Genomic DNA, 14243 nt, shown 5'->3' on the forward strand with positions numbered 1-14243 from the left:
CAAGTTACTTTTCAGGTTACCTTCCTGCCCAGTGAAAACCACGTATCTCCAGATGTGTTGAATGTTTGTGATAAACTGACTGAGTACTCGAGTACAAGTCTCAAAGTATCTGTTAGATGTACTCAAGTATCAAAAGTACACGTAAAAGTAAATTATAAATATATTTACATGTAGTTACGTCCTGATGCAGCATGTAATCTGTAAAGTAACTAGTAACTAAAGTTAACAAATAAATGCAGTGGAAGTAGAAAGTAGCAGAAGATGGAAATACAAGTACAGTAGTTGAGTAAATGTACTTAGTTACATTCCATCAGTGGAAACAGAAAACTCTTCCAACAGCATGTAATCTGTAAAGTAACTAGTAACTAAAAAGTAATCAGATAAATGTAGTGGAGTGGAGGTATAAAGTAGCAGGAATACTCAAGTACAAGTAGCTCAGAACTGTGCTCTAGTACAGTAGTTGAGTGAATGTACTCAGTTACACGCCCTCCCCGCAGTAACGGGAGTACTGTGGGCTGTGCGCTGACAGCAGGTTGTTGACTCACTTCCTGCTCTGACAGTTTCCTCTTCCTGCTGCGCTGCTCGATCGACCACCGATAATCGATCGATCAGTCATATGGATGAGCTGTGACACACTGTGGACAGTGAGGACAGACTGTGGACAGACTGGGGACAGAGGGACAGAGGGACAGTCTCCTCGGGCTGCGGTCCTTCAGCCTCCGGGTTGAAAGTGAAAGCAGAGCGGGAACACGAGCTCTTTACACGGATGTCAGTGTGAGTGTCTGTCGGCACACACACAGCACGCACGCACGCACACACACACACACACACACACACACACACACACACACACGCTGGGCGCGCGCCTGTCTGTCATCAGCACGTGGACGGGGTAATGAGTACTTTTACTTTAAATCGATCCGCTGCTCAGTTACTTTTCTACCTTTGTTAATGAATCATAAGGGCTTCAGTGTGAGACTTGTAATAGATTACTTTTCCATCGTGCTTTGTTTTTACTTCATTGTCTCGTCACAGCGGCGGGAAGTCTTAAAGTATCCGATGTTAAATGTACGCAAGTATCAGTAAAGTAACGGATCCATGTATTTACTGTGAGTCAGCTGATCACCACAATCAAAGTAACTAGTAACTAAAGCGCTCAGATACATGTAGTGGAGTGGAAGTACAAAGCAGCAGAACATGGAAATACTCAAGTACAGTGAAAGTACCTCAAAATTGTACTGAGGAACAGTAGCTGAGTAAATATACTCAGTTACATTCCATATATATATATACACACTGTATGTATATATATAGCATGTAATCTGCAAAGTAACTAGTAACTAAAGTTATAAAATAAATGTAGTAGAGTAAAAAGTACAATATTATTGAATGATGATATTATATATTTATATATATTTACTTTTACTTGTACTATTGATGCTTAAATACATTAACTATCAGATACTTTCAGACCTGTACTCGAGTACTGTTCATGTTGGTGCCTTTCAGTTTCACTGAAGTACTGTTACTCGAGTATGACGCCGGGTAGTTGTATCCTCTGATCACAGGAACTCTTCAGTTTTTCTGGACAGTGAGCTGATATTTAAGGTTACCATGACAACGGGCTCTGACTGACGGCCCACTCAGCAGAATATTATTTACACATGTTCAGTCTAGAGATGGTCCAGAATGTATTGAGTTTTTAGCGCCCTGAGTTCTGCCTGCAGGTGCAACTAATCCACCAATCAGAGGGCAGAGAAGTTGACCCTGTGTAGCCTGTGAGGCAAAATGCAGGTCAACACTAAATACAAATCATGCGACGTGCAAAGACGAGATCCAGATCATTGTTGTGGGACTGTTGGGAGTGGATGGTTGGGCAGGTGTGGTTATTAGGAATTAATGATTATTGAAAATAACTATCAAACTTAATAAAATAAAAATTAATATAATTAATTTTCAAATGGTTAAAACGGGGCACCACCCTGAAATCAGGGACCAATAACAAGACCAAACTTAGTCTCAAAGACGGGTTCACTTTAAATGTCAATATTTGTAAAATATGGACGATTAAAGGAACAGTGAAGGAAATGAATCCGAGCGCTGACCATCACAACCAAATGTTACAAAACATATGCACAAAATAATCACAGAAAACTGCCATGTACAATGTAATAGACTTTATTATTGTTAGCAAATTGATTAAATCAATAATACTTTCAATAAACACAAATCAATTACTCAACCAAAGCAGCTAAACTATGAAACTAAACTAAGAAAAACTCAAGCACAAATAACAAACAAGCATGTGTGTGTGTGTGTGTGTGTGTTTGTCAGAGATAAAGAAAGAGGAGCCAAGATGGCGGTTGTAGTCAAAGAAACAAAATGGCGGAGAGCCAAGATGGCGGTTGTAGGCGGACGGTCCCAACAGACAGTTTCTGTGGAATCTCAACTTCCCTGTAAAGTTGAGATAAACATACATAGCACAAACAGTCCTGTCAGACAGGATCACCTGTCAGGGTCACCTGCTGTCACCTGTCAGGGTCACCTGTCAGGATCACCTGTCAGGGTCACCTGTCAGGGTCACCTGCTGTCACCTGTCAGGATCACCTGTCAGGGTCACCTGTCAGGATCACCTGTCAGGGTCACCTGCTGTCACCTGTCAGGGTCACCTGTCAGGATCACCTGTCAGGGTCACCTGTCAGGGTCACCTGCTGTCACCTGTCAGGGTCACCTGTCAGGATCACCTGTCAGGGTCACCTGTCAGGGTCACCTGCTGTCACCTGTCAGGATCACCTGTCAGGGTCACCTGTCAGGATCACCTGCTGTCACCTGTCAGGGTCACCTGTCAGGGTCACCTGTCAGTGTGACCTGCTGTCACCTGTCAGGGTGACCTGTCAGGATCACCTGTCAGGGTCACCTGTCAGGATCACCTGTCAGGGTCACCTGTCAGGATCACCACACTGAACATGACTGAACAAGATGACAAAAACAATTCAGTCAAAACGTGTTACTCTCTTATAAACTCACTGTTCCACACGTGTCTGTGAACTTTAACTGCAAATTGTTAAAGCAGAATTTAAAACGTTTTAATTAAGAGAGAAAACGATAATCGGATCTGTGGGATCGCCTGTTTGATGTGTTCAGTGTGTCGTCCTGCAGGCTCATGGCGACAGCGAACGCAAAGCTGGGAGGATCGAAGGAGTCCAGTTTGCAGTCTGAGGAGTCTGTGAGGTCCGAGGAGTCCAGGATGAGGTCGACGGGCCCGGCGGGCTCCTGGGAGGCGGAGCTGACCTCCATCCAGCACTCCCTGAAGTTTGTGTTGACGCTGAAGGAGGAGTTTGTTTGTCCCGTCTGCAGAGGAGTCGTGCTCAACCCTCAGCAGAACTCCTGTGGACACATCTACTGCCTCCACTGTCTCCAAGGACTGCTGTAGGAGCCAGTCCACCTTAAAACACACTCACACCTGCACAGTCCACCTTAAAACACGCTCACACAGACACAATCCACCTTAAAACACGCTCACACTGACACAGTCCACCTTAAAACACGCTCACACCTGCACAGTCCACCTTAAAACACACTCACACTGACACAGTCCACCTTAAAACACGCTCACACTGACACAGTCCACCTTAAAACACACTCACACCTGCACAGTCCACCTTAAAACACACTCACACTGACACAGTCCACCTTAAAACACGCTCACACTGACACAGTCCACCTTAAAACACACTCACACCTGCACAGTCCACCTTAAAACACACTCACACTGACACAGTCCACCTTAAAACACGCTCACACTGACACAGTCCACCTTAAAACACACTCACACCTGCACAGTCCACCTTAAAACACACTCACACAGACACAGTCCACCTTAAATCACCAAGACTGATTTAAGGTGGACTGAAGCACCTTACAGTCGGGTGTGTTGTACCTGGTGGGCGTGTCCTGTGTACGTGGTCCAGTTGGTTCAGTCGGCGGTCTCTTTTGTCTTCTTTGTGTTTCAGTGAGCGTTCAGCACCGTCCGGTCCAGTTTGTCCCGTGGACGGAGCCGTGATTACACCAGCAGAGGTCAGAACCGAACACACAGCTGCACGTTCACACGTTCAGAGTGGAGGGTGACACGGGAGTGGATTTTCACTCCTGTCCCATCCCACTCCTGGTAAAATGACTCCCACTCCTGTACCGCTCCCCTCCCATTTTTGTTTCTTCTTGCAGTCTTCAGGCAGCACATTGAATTCGATTTGATCTTCTCCCCATTCTTTTTAGATTACTTTCTGCTGTGTTATTTCAAAAGATATGGCAACAGGAACAGTTCATCTGTGGTAATATAGGGAGTCATTTATTGCCTTAATCCAAACAAAAAACTCACTAAAGGGCACAAAACATTAATAACACATGGCCTGTGGTCCCTATGGTTTTTCTATGGCGGACCACCTGCTAAGTCCCTGTTTCCAGCTCTTTTGGAGGTCAGTTACAGTAAAAACAACAACAAACAAACAAGAAAACAACACATGGGTCACACCATGCCTGCCTTAGTTGAATTAACCCAAACAGAATTTGCCTTGCAAGTGTGCCTCTTATGCTGCATTCCAGTTGCATGGGACACCACTCGTGGGAAGTGGGAAAAGTGGGAAAGCTCGCAGCTGTCTCGCAATATTTTAGCGAGGGACGCCCCCTTTTGGTCGGAATATCAACTTTCCGACTCGGGGCTCCTGAGAGTGCACCGAGTCGGACAGGTGATATTCCGATGGAAAGCGGCGGCTGGAAGCACTGTTGGCTTCTGGGCCGTGGCTTATGGAAAGAAAACTACAAAGTGGCGGCGCACCTGTCCTATGTTTTTTTGTTGTTGTTGTCCTATTGGTTGGTTCCCGCTCCTGTCTGCTCCCGTTAACTTTTTTATCCTGTACCGTCCCAATCACGTGATTAATAGTATGGTTGACTCCCATCCCGCGGGAATCCCGTGACCCGTGGGATTCCAGAACAAATGTCGGCCTCTAGTTCAGAGTTTCCGTCGAAATGAAGAATGAATTTTGACTTGAGTCAGAAAATCAGAAAATGAAGATGGCTGAGTGTTTGTTTCCATCCTCCTGTCGGCTGATGGAGCTCAGCTCCTGGTGTGTGTTAGAGTTACCTGGAGTGGCCATGTCTGATCCACCTGTCGTTATCGCAGGTGTGTGGTTTATTCCTCCTGTCTGGATGTCAGCCGCTCAGTTAGGACACATTGGTGTCTGTCCACGTCCAGTTTGGATCACTTCTAAAAGTTTCTAATGGACGGTTTTCTCCTGCAGGTTTTCCAGGACAACTGCTGCAAACGAGAAATCTCCAATTTAGAAGTGTACTGCTCCAACTACCCAGCATGCACCTCTGTCGTCACATTACACCACCTGCAGGTAGACCCAGTCTGACTGTTTAATGGGTAATTATGTGTGAATAAGTGCGGCCACTCCCCACCAGGAGACACCATCGCAGCAGAGATTGGGGAGTGACGATGGTACAGATGGCAGTTGACCGCCCACCATTGAGTCCGGTTCTGTTCGAGGCTTCTGCCTGTTCAAAGGAAGTTTTTTCTGTCGCCAAGTGCTCGCTCATGGGGGAATGTTGGGTCTCTGTAAATAAATGAATCCGTATGATTTAGACCTGCTCAGTTTGGAAAGTGTCATGAAGTGACTTATGTTGTGAGTTGGCGCTATAGAAACAAAGATCTCTGTGACGGTTTATCTCCCATCACTTCATCCTCCTGCAGGAGCACCTGAGGTCGTGTCAGTACGAGCAGCTGCAGTGCTGCAATCCAGGCTGCAGCGCGTCGCTACAGAGGAGACACCTGCAGGAACACCTGACCAACGCCTGTCCTCACCGCATGGAGCCCTGCCCACACTGCCAGCAGCCGCAGAGACTCAGCCTCGTGCAGGTAAAGTCAGAGTGGTAGTCCTGTTTGGGGCGAATAAACAAACGAGTAACACGAATAAACACAAATGATCCCGCGGCCAAAATCCACTTCGCTGAAGGTGAACACACCATCAAACAACCACCTTTAGTGATGAAATCTATCTGACGTGACTTCTTCACGTTCTGTTTCAGCTCATCTCCGACTTCGAGTTAGAGCGACAGGCGACCAAATGAAACGTTGCGTTGAATAAACAAAGGTTGAGTTGTTTGTGTCGGCTTTTCTTGTTAAAAGCCGTGGTGTTGAAGGGGTGGTCCGCTTCACTCACGCTCCAAAAATATTCGCTCGCCACGGTTTAAAAAATCTTAACTTTTATTTTAACAACTTAAATCCATTCCAAACTGTATGCTTATTATTATTATTAAGACATCCAACAGAGAACGAAAAAATCTTGTATGGCAACGAAAAACTTAAATAACGTGGTCAAAAAACTGTTTTCAACCACCGCCTCTTAACCAAACATTTAAGGTTTTCCCAATGCGGCGCCGCGCAATCATCTGACCCATATATCCACCTGTTACGCACAACATGCCCCCGGGAGACATAAAAAACAAAAACAATTATATATAAACAATCATAGCTATCATAAGCAGAATAAACAATTCATTTCCATTGTAAAACTAAGTCAACAAATACCAAAGTAATAACTTCAATTTGACGGCTGCAACATTGTTTTTAGACATCTTAATGTGGAGATGTTGTATATTGTATCGACGAGTCACAAGTTTGAATGATTCAGCTGTCTGTTAAAATAATTCTGCGTTCATTTAGAACTGGAGGAAGGAGATTGGAGTCAGCTCAAAATTCAAACAAGGGTTTTAATCTTGTACAAGAGGAGCATTCACAGAGCGACACGCAGATCCGTTACAAAGTGAAGACTCAATGTCTGAGAAGACACGCATGGTTTTTATCTGTCTCTGTGGGTGTGTTGTCATCCTGCCCTTCTGTACCTAAAGTCATCACTCACACAGAAGGAAGTGATAATATTTGAATATACATTCAGTACCTTGAGTGATTTACTCAATACCTTACATGTGTCTTAAAACAATACGAAGAGTCACAAGTCACAGGTCACAGTTCACATTTAACAGTCTCTATCAAGAGGGTTGTGTAACATCACTTCACATTCCTCTACATGTACTACAAAATTCTCATCACATATCCCTCCTGTTTATGCTGACTTTAAGCATAATTATAACATACATTTTGTACATACAACATTCTAGTTTACCATTATCCTTCTAGATAGGGAAACTCTCTCACGGTCCTGCTGCCCCGGCAACCATGCACAGATACTCCATTTGACAAAGTACATAAGTTACATATAAATAAACACAAATTCAAAATCATTTTGATCACATTGTTACCCCAAAACAAAACATAAACATCCTCACCAAGCTAGTCAACCCATCGGGCTTGGCTATGGACCTGTCCCTACCTATCTATACTATCCCTTGCACGTAAAAAGAATAAAAGAAATGGGGTTACTTTCAATATGTACTCAGTAGAATAAACACATAAACAGCAATTATCCCTTAAACTGTGGAGTCCTTGTCTTCATCAAACAAGTTACCATATAAATCATCATCTGTCAAATTGAATGTAACATTTTCTTGCGCTGTATTCTTATAATCCTCTCGGTAGTCATCGGTGGTGGGGACCCTTTCATACAGCAGCGTTGTTTTGGTCACAGCGGTGTCAATGAGTCTCTGTAACAGTCCTCTCAAACAGGGAATACAACATCCACAAGTGATTAGAATAGCAATCATCACAGCTACAGATAACATCATAGCTTTTATAGAACCTGCCAATTTTCCAAAAATGTCCTGTAACCATCCTGTCAGAGGATCACGAAACCATAATTTTCAGCTAATTCTACAGATAGGGAGGTTAATCCATCCAATACCTTAGTAATGCTGCCATCAGGTGCTGTATTGTTAGGAATAAATGTACAACATTACATGTGTCTTAAAACAATACAAAGGGTCACAAGTTACAGGTCACAGTTCACATTTAACAGTCTCTATCAAGAGGGTTGTGTAACATCAATTCACATTCCACTACATGTACTACAAAATTCTCATCACACTGTCAGTGAGCTGAATGGGTCTGTGGTTCTGTAGGATCATGTGCAGAGCTCCTGTCCGGAGGTGGAGGTGGACTGTCCCAACAGCTGCTCCCAGAAGGTTCCCAGACACAAGGTGAGCTCACTCACACCATAAACCTACAGATACAGTGAGCAGCAGACTTTGGCTGAGTTTTGGTAACACAGGACCAAATGTGAGTCGGCTCTGCTCGGTGTATGTCTGAGGACAGTTTGGACTTGAGGCTTGAGCTGCTGTTGGCACCCACAATCAGACCAGGGCAGTCGGTTTGGTGAAACCAGGCTGGATTTAGACCACAGTCAGACTCCTGAGGCAGTGTGGACACCTGTAGCACCTAAGATTTACACAAAGACTTCAGAAAGTTCTGACGGTCCAATCAGAATCAAGTATTCAACAAAGCCGTCCAATAAATGAACACATCAACAAATGTTTGTGATGCAGCTGTCTGAATGTGTCTGTTGTCATCCAGCTGTCGGAGCACGGACAGTCGTGTGCTGAGGTTCACGTCAACTGTTCTTATAAGAGGTTCGGCTGCTCCGTGCAGGTGAGTTCGTCTAAAGACGCAGCGAAACACCTGAGCGATGAGACAAACTCAGTGAGTTCATTAGCTGACAGAAGTGTCCTGCAGGGTAAGAGAGGGAAAGTGAAGCTGCATGAAGACGCTGCCGTCAATCATCACATGCTGCTGGTCCTGAGGAGCAACACTCACCTGGAACAACAGGTACGTCCGATAAACTCACCTGATATTCTGATCCGTGTGAAAACAAAGATGTGGCAGAAGTGTTGATCTCCGACTGCTGTCTCCTCGGTCAGGTGGAGGTTCTCCAGGAGGAGGCGCTGCTGAGGCAGCAGGAGGTCCAGACAGATGGTTTACTGCTCGCTGGTCTGCAGAAGGAAATAAGACCGCTGCTGCAACAGAACAGCAGCCATGAACACTTGGTCTCTACAGCTCAGGTTCATAAACAGTCCACCATCATTTTATCTGGAGCGCCATCGTCTTCATCAGCCATCAAACCACACCCACAAAACCTTCTTTAAATCACAACAAATCATATTCAGTTGAGACTGACTTACTGTCTGTCTGTGTGGTCAGAGGACTCTCAGCAGGCAGGACGACGTTCTGTCCACCGTCCAGCTGGAAGTCCAGCAGGTGTCTCGGGGACTGGGTCCTGGTCTGGAGGAGCTGGAGCAGCTCAGGAAGTCTCTGGATGCTGTGATGCAGGAAGTGTCGGCAACCGAGGCCCTCAAAGAACATCTGGGTAAGAAAACCTGAGGATCTGCCTCCATAAACCTGCTGAGTCAGTGTTTCCGTCTGCTCTGACAATACCTGTTAGTTTTTAACGGAGCAGGTAGATGTGGTCTTAGGTCCCTACACACCTAAAAATGTTTGTTTCTTGTTGCAAGAAGATGCAGTTTACAGTCCAGAATGCTTTGAGGTTCAGAATAACACTTCAGTGAACACTGTTGGTTTTTCAGGAACTTTGGAGGAGAGTCTGAAGCACCACTCGGGTCTCCTGGATCTCCACGCTGCTCAGCTCAGTCGGAACAAGCAGCACCTGCAGGAGCTCGAGGCCACGTCCTACGACGGCAAACTGATCTGGAAGATCGAGGACTTCAGGAACAAGACGGAGGCCGAGGCCAGAGGCCAGACGCCTTGCCTGAGCAGCGTGCCGTTCCACACCGGGCGCTGCGGCTACAAAATGGCTGCCAAGGTCTATCTGAACGGGGACGGGGAGGGAAGAGGGACTCACCTGTCCCTTTACGTTGTCCTGATGCCAGGAGACTTTGATGCTCTGTTGCCATGGCCTTTCAGACAGACCGTGTCTCTGTCTGTTCTGGATCAGAGCGGTGCCGGTAATCACCGCACTCTCAGCTTTAGACCCGACCCGACGTCCAAAAGTTTCCAACGACCCGCCGCCGAGTCCGTCAGCAACGTGGCTGTTGGATTTTCATGCTTCACTCCTCTCAACAAGCTGGAAGCTCCCCAGAACGCTGCGTATGTCAACGATGACACGCTGTTTGTCAAAGTGAAGGTGGACAGGACAGGTTTAGAGCAGCTGTGAGATTTTGTCTTTTAAAACACGTGGATTAGATTTTTTTATTGACTTTGGTGGTCATTTCAGGAAGGACACTGTGGTAGACGACCACACAGACTGATAACTTGAAAACAAAATCTACATGTTATAACTGAGGAATAGTTTGACATGTTGTGAAATACATTTATTTTCTTTCTGTCTGAGAGCCAGATCTTCAGTTTGATACTTCTCATGCCGAATTCACCAACATGTTGAACTTTTCCTTTAAATATTATATTATTAAATATATATTAAATATCATCTCAGGGATCGTTTGATGGATGTTTGACTCAGAAACTTTCTGTTGTTACTCATAATTATTTAATGCCCATCATGACTTAAAGTGAAACTCTCGCCAAAAAGCAACCGAGGCTTTATTTATGATTGGGTATGAGTCAAACCTTCACGTACAAGCACACTCATGACCAAAGAGGCACTTTTAAGATTTACCGTAGTTTCGTTTTGGGGCAAGCTCATTTTGAACGGGAGTACATAGGGCATACCACGACGGCATCAAAATGTCGCGGATAATTCGTTGTTCTGTCGTTAGTCAAAAGCAACAACATGGACGTCAGTGTTGCTTTTGACTAACGACAGAACAACGAATTATCCGCGAATTCATCTGGAAATAAGCCCGAGGAGCGTCCCACCGTTACTCTCCGTCATGATGGCCGCACTCGGAGATCGACACTTTTTGCCTGGAATGGCGGCGGCGCGCCGGAGTCCCAGTAGCTAAGCGTAAGTAGTTCAAAACCGTCTTTTTCACACACTTTGTGTACACAAACAATGTTCTTCCTGCTCGTGTCATGAGTAGAGACCCTGGTGATGCTACCAGTAAAGTTTCATGATGTGTGGAGCCTTCTTAGTGGTCTAAAAATAGACATTTTGATGCCGTCGTGGTATGCCCTATGTACTCCCGTTCAAAATGAGCTTGCCCCAAAACGAAACTACGGTAAATCTTAAAAGTGCCTCTTTGGTCATGAGTGTGCTTGTACGTGAAGGTTTGACTCATACCCAATCATAAATAAAGCCTCGGTTGCTTTTTGGCGAGAGTTTCACTTTAATGATCTGTTCATCTGAGAAAAACTATTGGTGCTCAGATCAAGTAATTTAAATGCACAGTATGTAGTCTCACAATGCAGGTGGTGAACACATCATTCATTCTGACTCTCTCCTGAAGTTACAGCGACAGACGACCAGATGAAACTCACCGTTACCTCGAGTAGACCTGTGGATTTCTCTGGTTTGAACTTTGTTGGAAACACTTGGGATAATGTGAGAACACGACTCAACAACATGAAGAACAAAGGTCGAGTCGTTTTAAACATTTTAATGCAGAATTCTTTCATATTCTTTCTTTTAGGCAAAGTAGTTAGTTTGAGTTTACAACTCAAGTACGGTACAAAATCTGTGAATCACACAAACTAATAACTTCATCATTTTGTCCTTGTTGTCCTAATTATCATATAAATAAGCGTTGTGAGTTCACAGTGACCTTTGAGCACCAAATTCTGATCAGTTCATCTCCGAGTCCAAGTGGACGCTTCTGCCAAATCTGTAGAAATTCCCTCAAGGTGTTTTTGAGATATTGTAAACCCTCAAACATGATGCCTCTGGCCACGACTATCTGCAGCTCAGAGGCATGAACATAAACATACGGTTTAATGTGACCAGGTTTTGTTTCCACAGAGAGCAAAATGAATTTTTCACACATCGAGATTTAAAAAAAAAACTCAATGAAAAGCTGCAAGTAGACACAAATATTCAACTTTCAGTGACAAAATGTTTGCAGAGTGTTGTGTGGTGCTTTTAACTGTGTTTCTAAAAGGAGAAACGATATAAAGTCAGGCTCAGCCATCGTCTCCTCCTGATGATATAAAGTCAGGCTCAGTCATCGTCTCCTCCTGATGATATAAAGTCAGGCTCAGCCATCGTCTCCTCCTGATGATATAAAGTCAGGCTCAGTCATCGTCTCCTCCTGATGATATAAAGTCAGGCTCAGTCATCGTCTCCTCCTGATGATATAAAGTCAGGCTCAGCCATCGTCTCCTCCTGATGATATAAAGTCAGGCTCAGTCATCGTCTCCTCCTGATGATATAAAGTCAGGCTCAGTCATCGTCTCCTCCTGATGATATAAAGTCAGGCTCAGTCATCGTCTCCTCCTGATGATATAAAGTCAGGCTCAGCCATCGTCTCCTCCTGATGATATAAAGTCAGGCTCAGCCATCGTCTCCTCCTGATGATATAAAGTCAGGCTCAGTCATCGTCTCCTCCTGATGATATAAAGTCAGGCTCAGCCATCGTCTCCTCCTGATGATATAAAGTCAGGCTCAGCCATCGTCTCCTCCTGATGATATAAAGTCAGGCTCAGCCATCGTCTCCTCCTGATGATATAAAGTCAGGCTCAGCCATCGTCTCCTCCTGATGATATAAAGTCAGGCTCAGTCATCGTCTCCTCCTGATGATATAAAGTCAGGCTCAGCCATCGTCTCCTCCTGATGATATAAAGTCAGGCTCAGTCATCGTCTCCTCCTGATGATATAAAGTCAGGCTCAGCCATCGTCTCCTCCTGATGATATAAAGTCAGGCTCAGTCATCGTCTCCTCCTGATGATATAAAGTCAGGCTCAGTCATTGTCTCCTCCTGATGATATAAAGTCAGGCTCAGCCATCGTCTCCTCCTGATGATATAAAGTCAGGCTCAGTCATCGTCTCCTCCTGATGATATAAAGTCAGGCTCAGCCATCGTCTCCTCCTGATGATATAAAGTCAGGCTCAGCCATCGTCTCCTCCTGATGATATAAAGTCAGGCTCAGCCATCGTCTCCTCCTGATGATATAAAGTCAGGCTCAGCCATCGTCTCCTCCTGATGATATAAAGTCAGGCTCAGTCATCGTCTCCTCCTGATGATATAAAGTCAGGCTCAGCCATCGTCTCCTCCTGATGATATAAAGTCAGGCTCAGTCATCGTCTCCTCCTGATGATATAAAGTCAGGCTCAGCCATCGTCTCCTCCTGATGATATAAAGTCAGGCTCAGCCATCGTCTCCTCCTGATGATATAAAGTCAGGCTCAGTCATCGTCTCCTCCTGATGATATAAAGTCAGGCTCAGCCATCGTCTCCTCCTGATGATATAAAGTCAGGCTCAGCCATCGTCTCCTCCTGATGATATAAAGTCAGGCTCAGTCATCGTCTCCTCCTGATGATATAAAGTCAGGCTCAGCCATCGTCTCCTCCTGATGATATAAAGTCAGGCTCAGTCATCGTCTCCTCCTGATGATATAAAGTCAGGCTCAGCCATCGTCTCCTCCTGATGATATAAAGTCAGGCTCAGCCATCGTCTCCTCCTGATGATATAAAGTCAGGCTCAGTCATCGTCTCCTCCTGATGATATAAAGTCAGGCTCAGCCATCGTCTCCTCCTGATGATATAAAGTCAGGCTCAGTCATCGTCTCCTCCTGATGATATAAAGTCAGGCTCAGTCATCGTCTCCTCCTGATGATATAAAGTCAGGCTCAGTCATCGTCTCCTCCTGATGATATAAAGTCAGGCTCAGTCATCGTCTCCTCCTGATGATATAAAGTCAGGCTCAGCCATCGTCTCCTCCTGATGATATAAAGTCAGGCTCAGTCATCGTCTCCTCCTGATGATATAAAGTCAGGCTCAGCCATCGTCTCCTCCTGATGATATAAAGTCAGGCTCAGTCATCGTCTCCTCCTGATGATATAAAGTCAGGCTCAGCCATCGTCTCCTCCTGATGATATAAAGTCAGGCTCAGTCATCGTCTCCTCCTGATGATATAAAGTCAGGCTCAGTCATCGTCTCCTCCTGATGATATAAAGTCAGGCTCAGCCATCGTCTCCTCCTGATGATATAAAGTCAGGCTCAGTCATCGTCTCCTCCTGATGATATAAAGTCAGGTGAAGTCTCGTAGTCCACAGAACATTTCTGGAGCTTCACAGTAAAACAGAGTTGCAGCGTTCTGCTGAACACCTGAAGCAGCTGGAGATGATTTAAACATCAGATGTCTCCATGCAGCTCGTCTGCTGTGATGTCTGTAATGTAAAGTGATGTGAAAAGACGTTATTTCAATCAGGAGAGACACGTGAA

General features: G+C 45.1%; 1 protein-coding gene across 3 annotated transcripts; it reads left to right on the forward strand.

Moving 5' to 3' along the window:
- The first annotated feature begins 39 nt into the window (after window positions 1-39).
- Window positions 40-10377, forward strand: traf5 (Tnf receptor-associated factor 5). Of its 3 annotated transcripts, XM_084367568.1 has the most exons (11): window positions 40-774; window positions 3160-3429; window positions 4014-4077; window positions 5298-5399; window positions 5753-5917; window positions 8077-8154; window positions 8528-8602; window positions 8687-8779; window positions 8872-9012; window positions 9152-9317; window positions 9535-10376. In XM_084367568.1, exons 1-11 carry the CDS (start codon window positions 767-769, stop codon window positions 10119-10121), a joined length of 1749 nt encoding a protein of 582 aa, XP_084223694.1. In that variant the 5' UTR covers window positions 40-766; the 3' UTR covers window positions 10122-10376. The 3 variants fall into 3 exon arrangements, with proteins under 3 accessions (XP_084223694.1, XP_084223693.1, XP_084223695.1); XM_084367567.1 differs by having other exon boundaries at window positions 8528-8779; window positions 9535-10377; XM_084367569.1 differs by lacking the exons at window positions 40-774; window positions 3160-3429; window positions 4014-4077; window positions 5298-5399 and adding an exon at window positions 5548-5617 and having other exon boundaries at window positions 8528-8779; window positions 9535-10375.
- Window positions 10378-14243: the final 3866 nt, after the last annotated feature.

Source organism: Pagrus pagrus (assembly GCF_965226575.1).
Source record: "Pagrus pagrus genome assembly, chromosome: 2".
In the NCBI taxonomy this organism is placed as follows: domain Eukaryota; kingdom Metazoa; phylum Chordata; class Actinopteri; order Spariformes; family Sparidae; genus Pagrus; species Pagrus pagrus.

Bases quoted from the DNA above. Each gene is read 5' to 3' on its own strand.
- traf5 (XM_084367567.1), top strand. The intron at 5,400-5,752 runs GTAGACCCAGTC...ATCCTCCTGCAG, and splicing joins TCACATTACACCACCTGCAG to GAGCACCTGAGGTCGTGTCA. The intron at 9,318-9,534 runs GTAAGAAAACCT...TTGGTTTTTCAG, and splicing joins GGCCCTCAAAGAACATCTGG to GAACTTTGGAGGAGAGTCTG.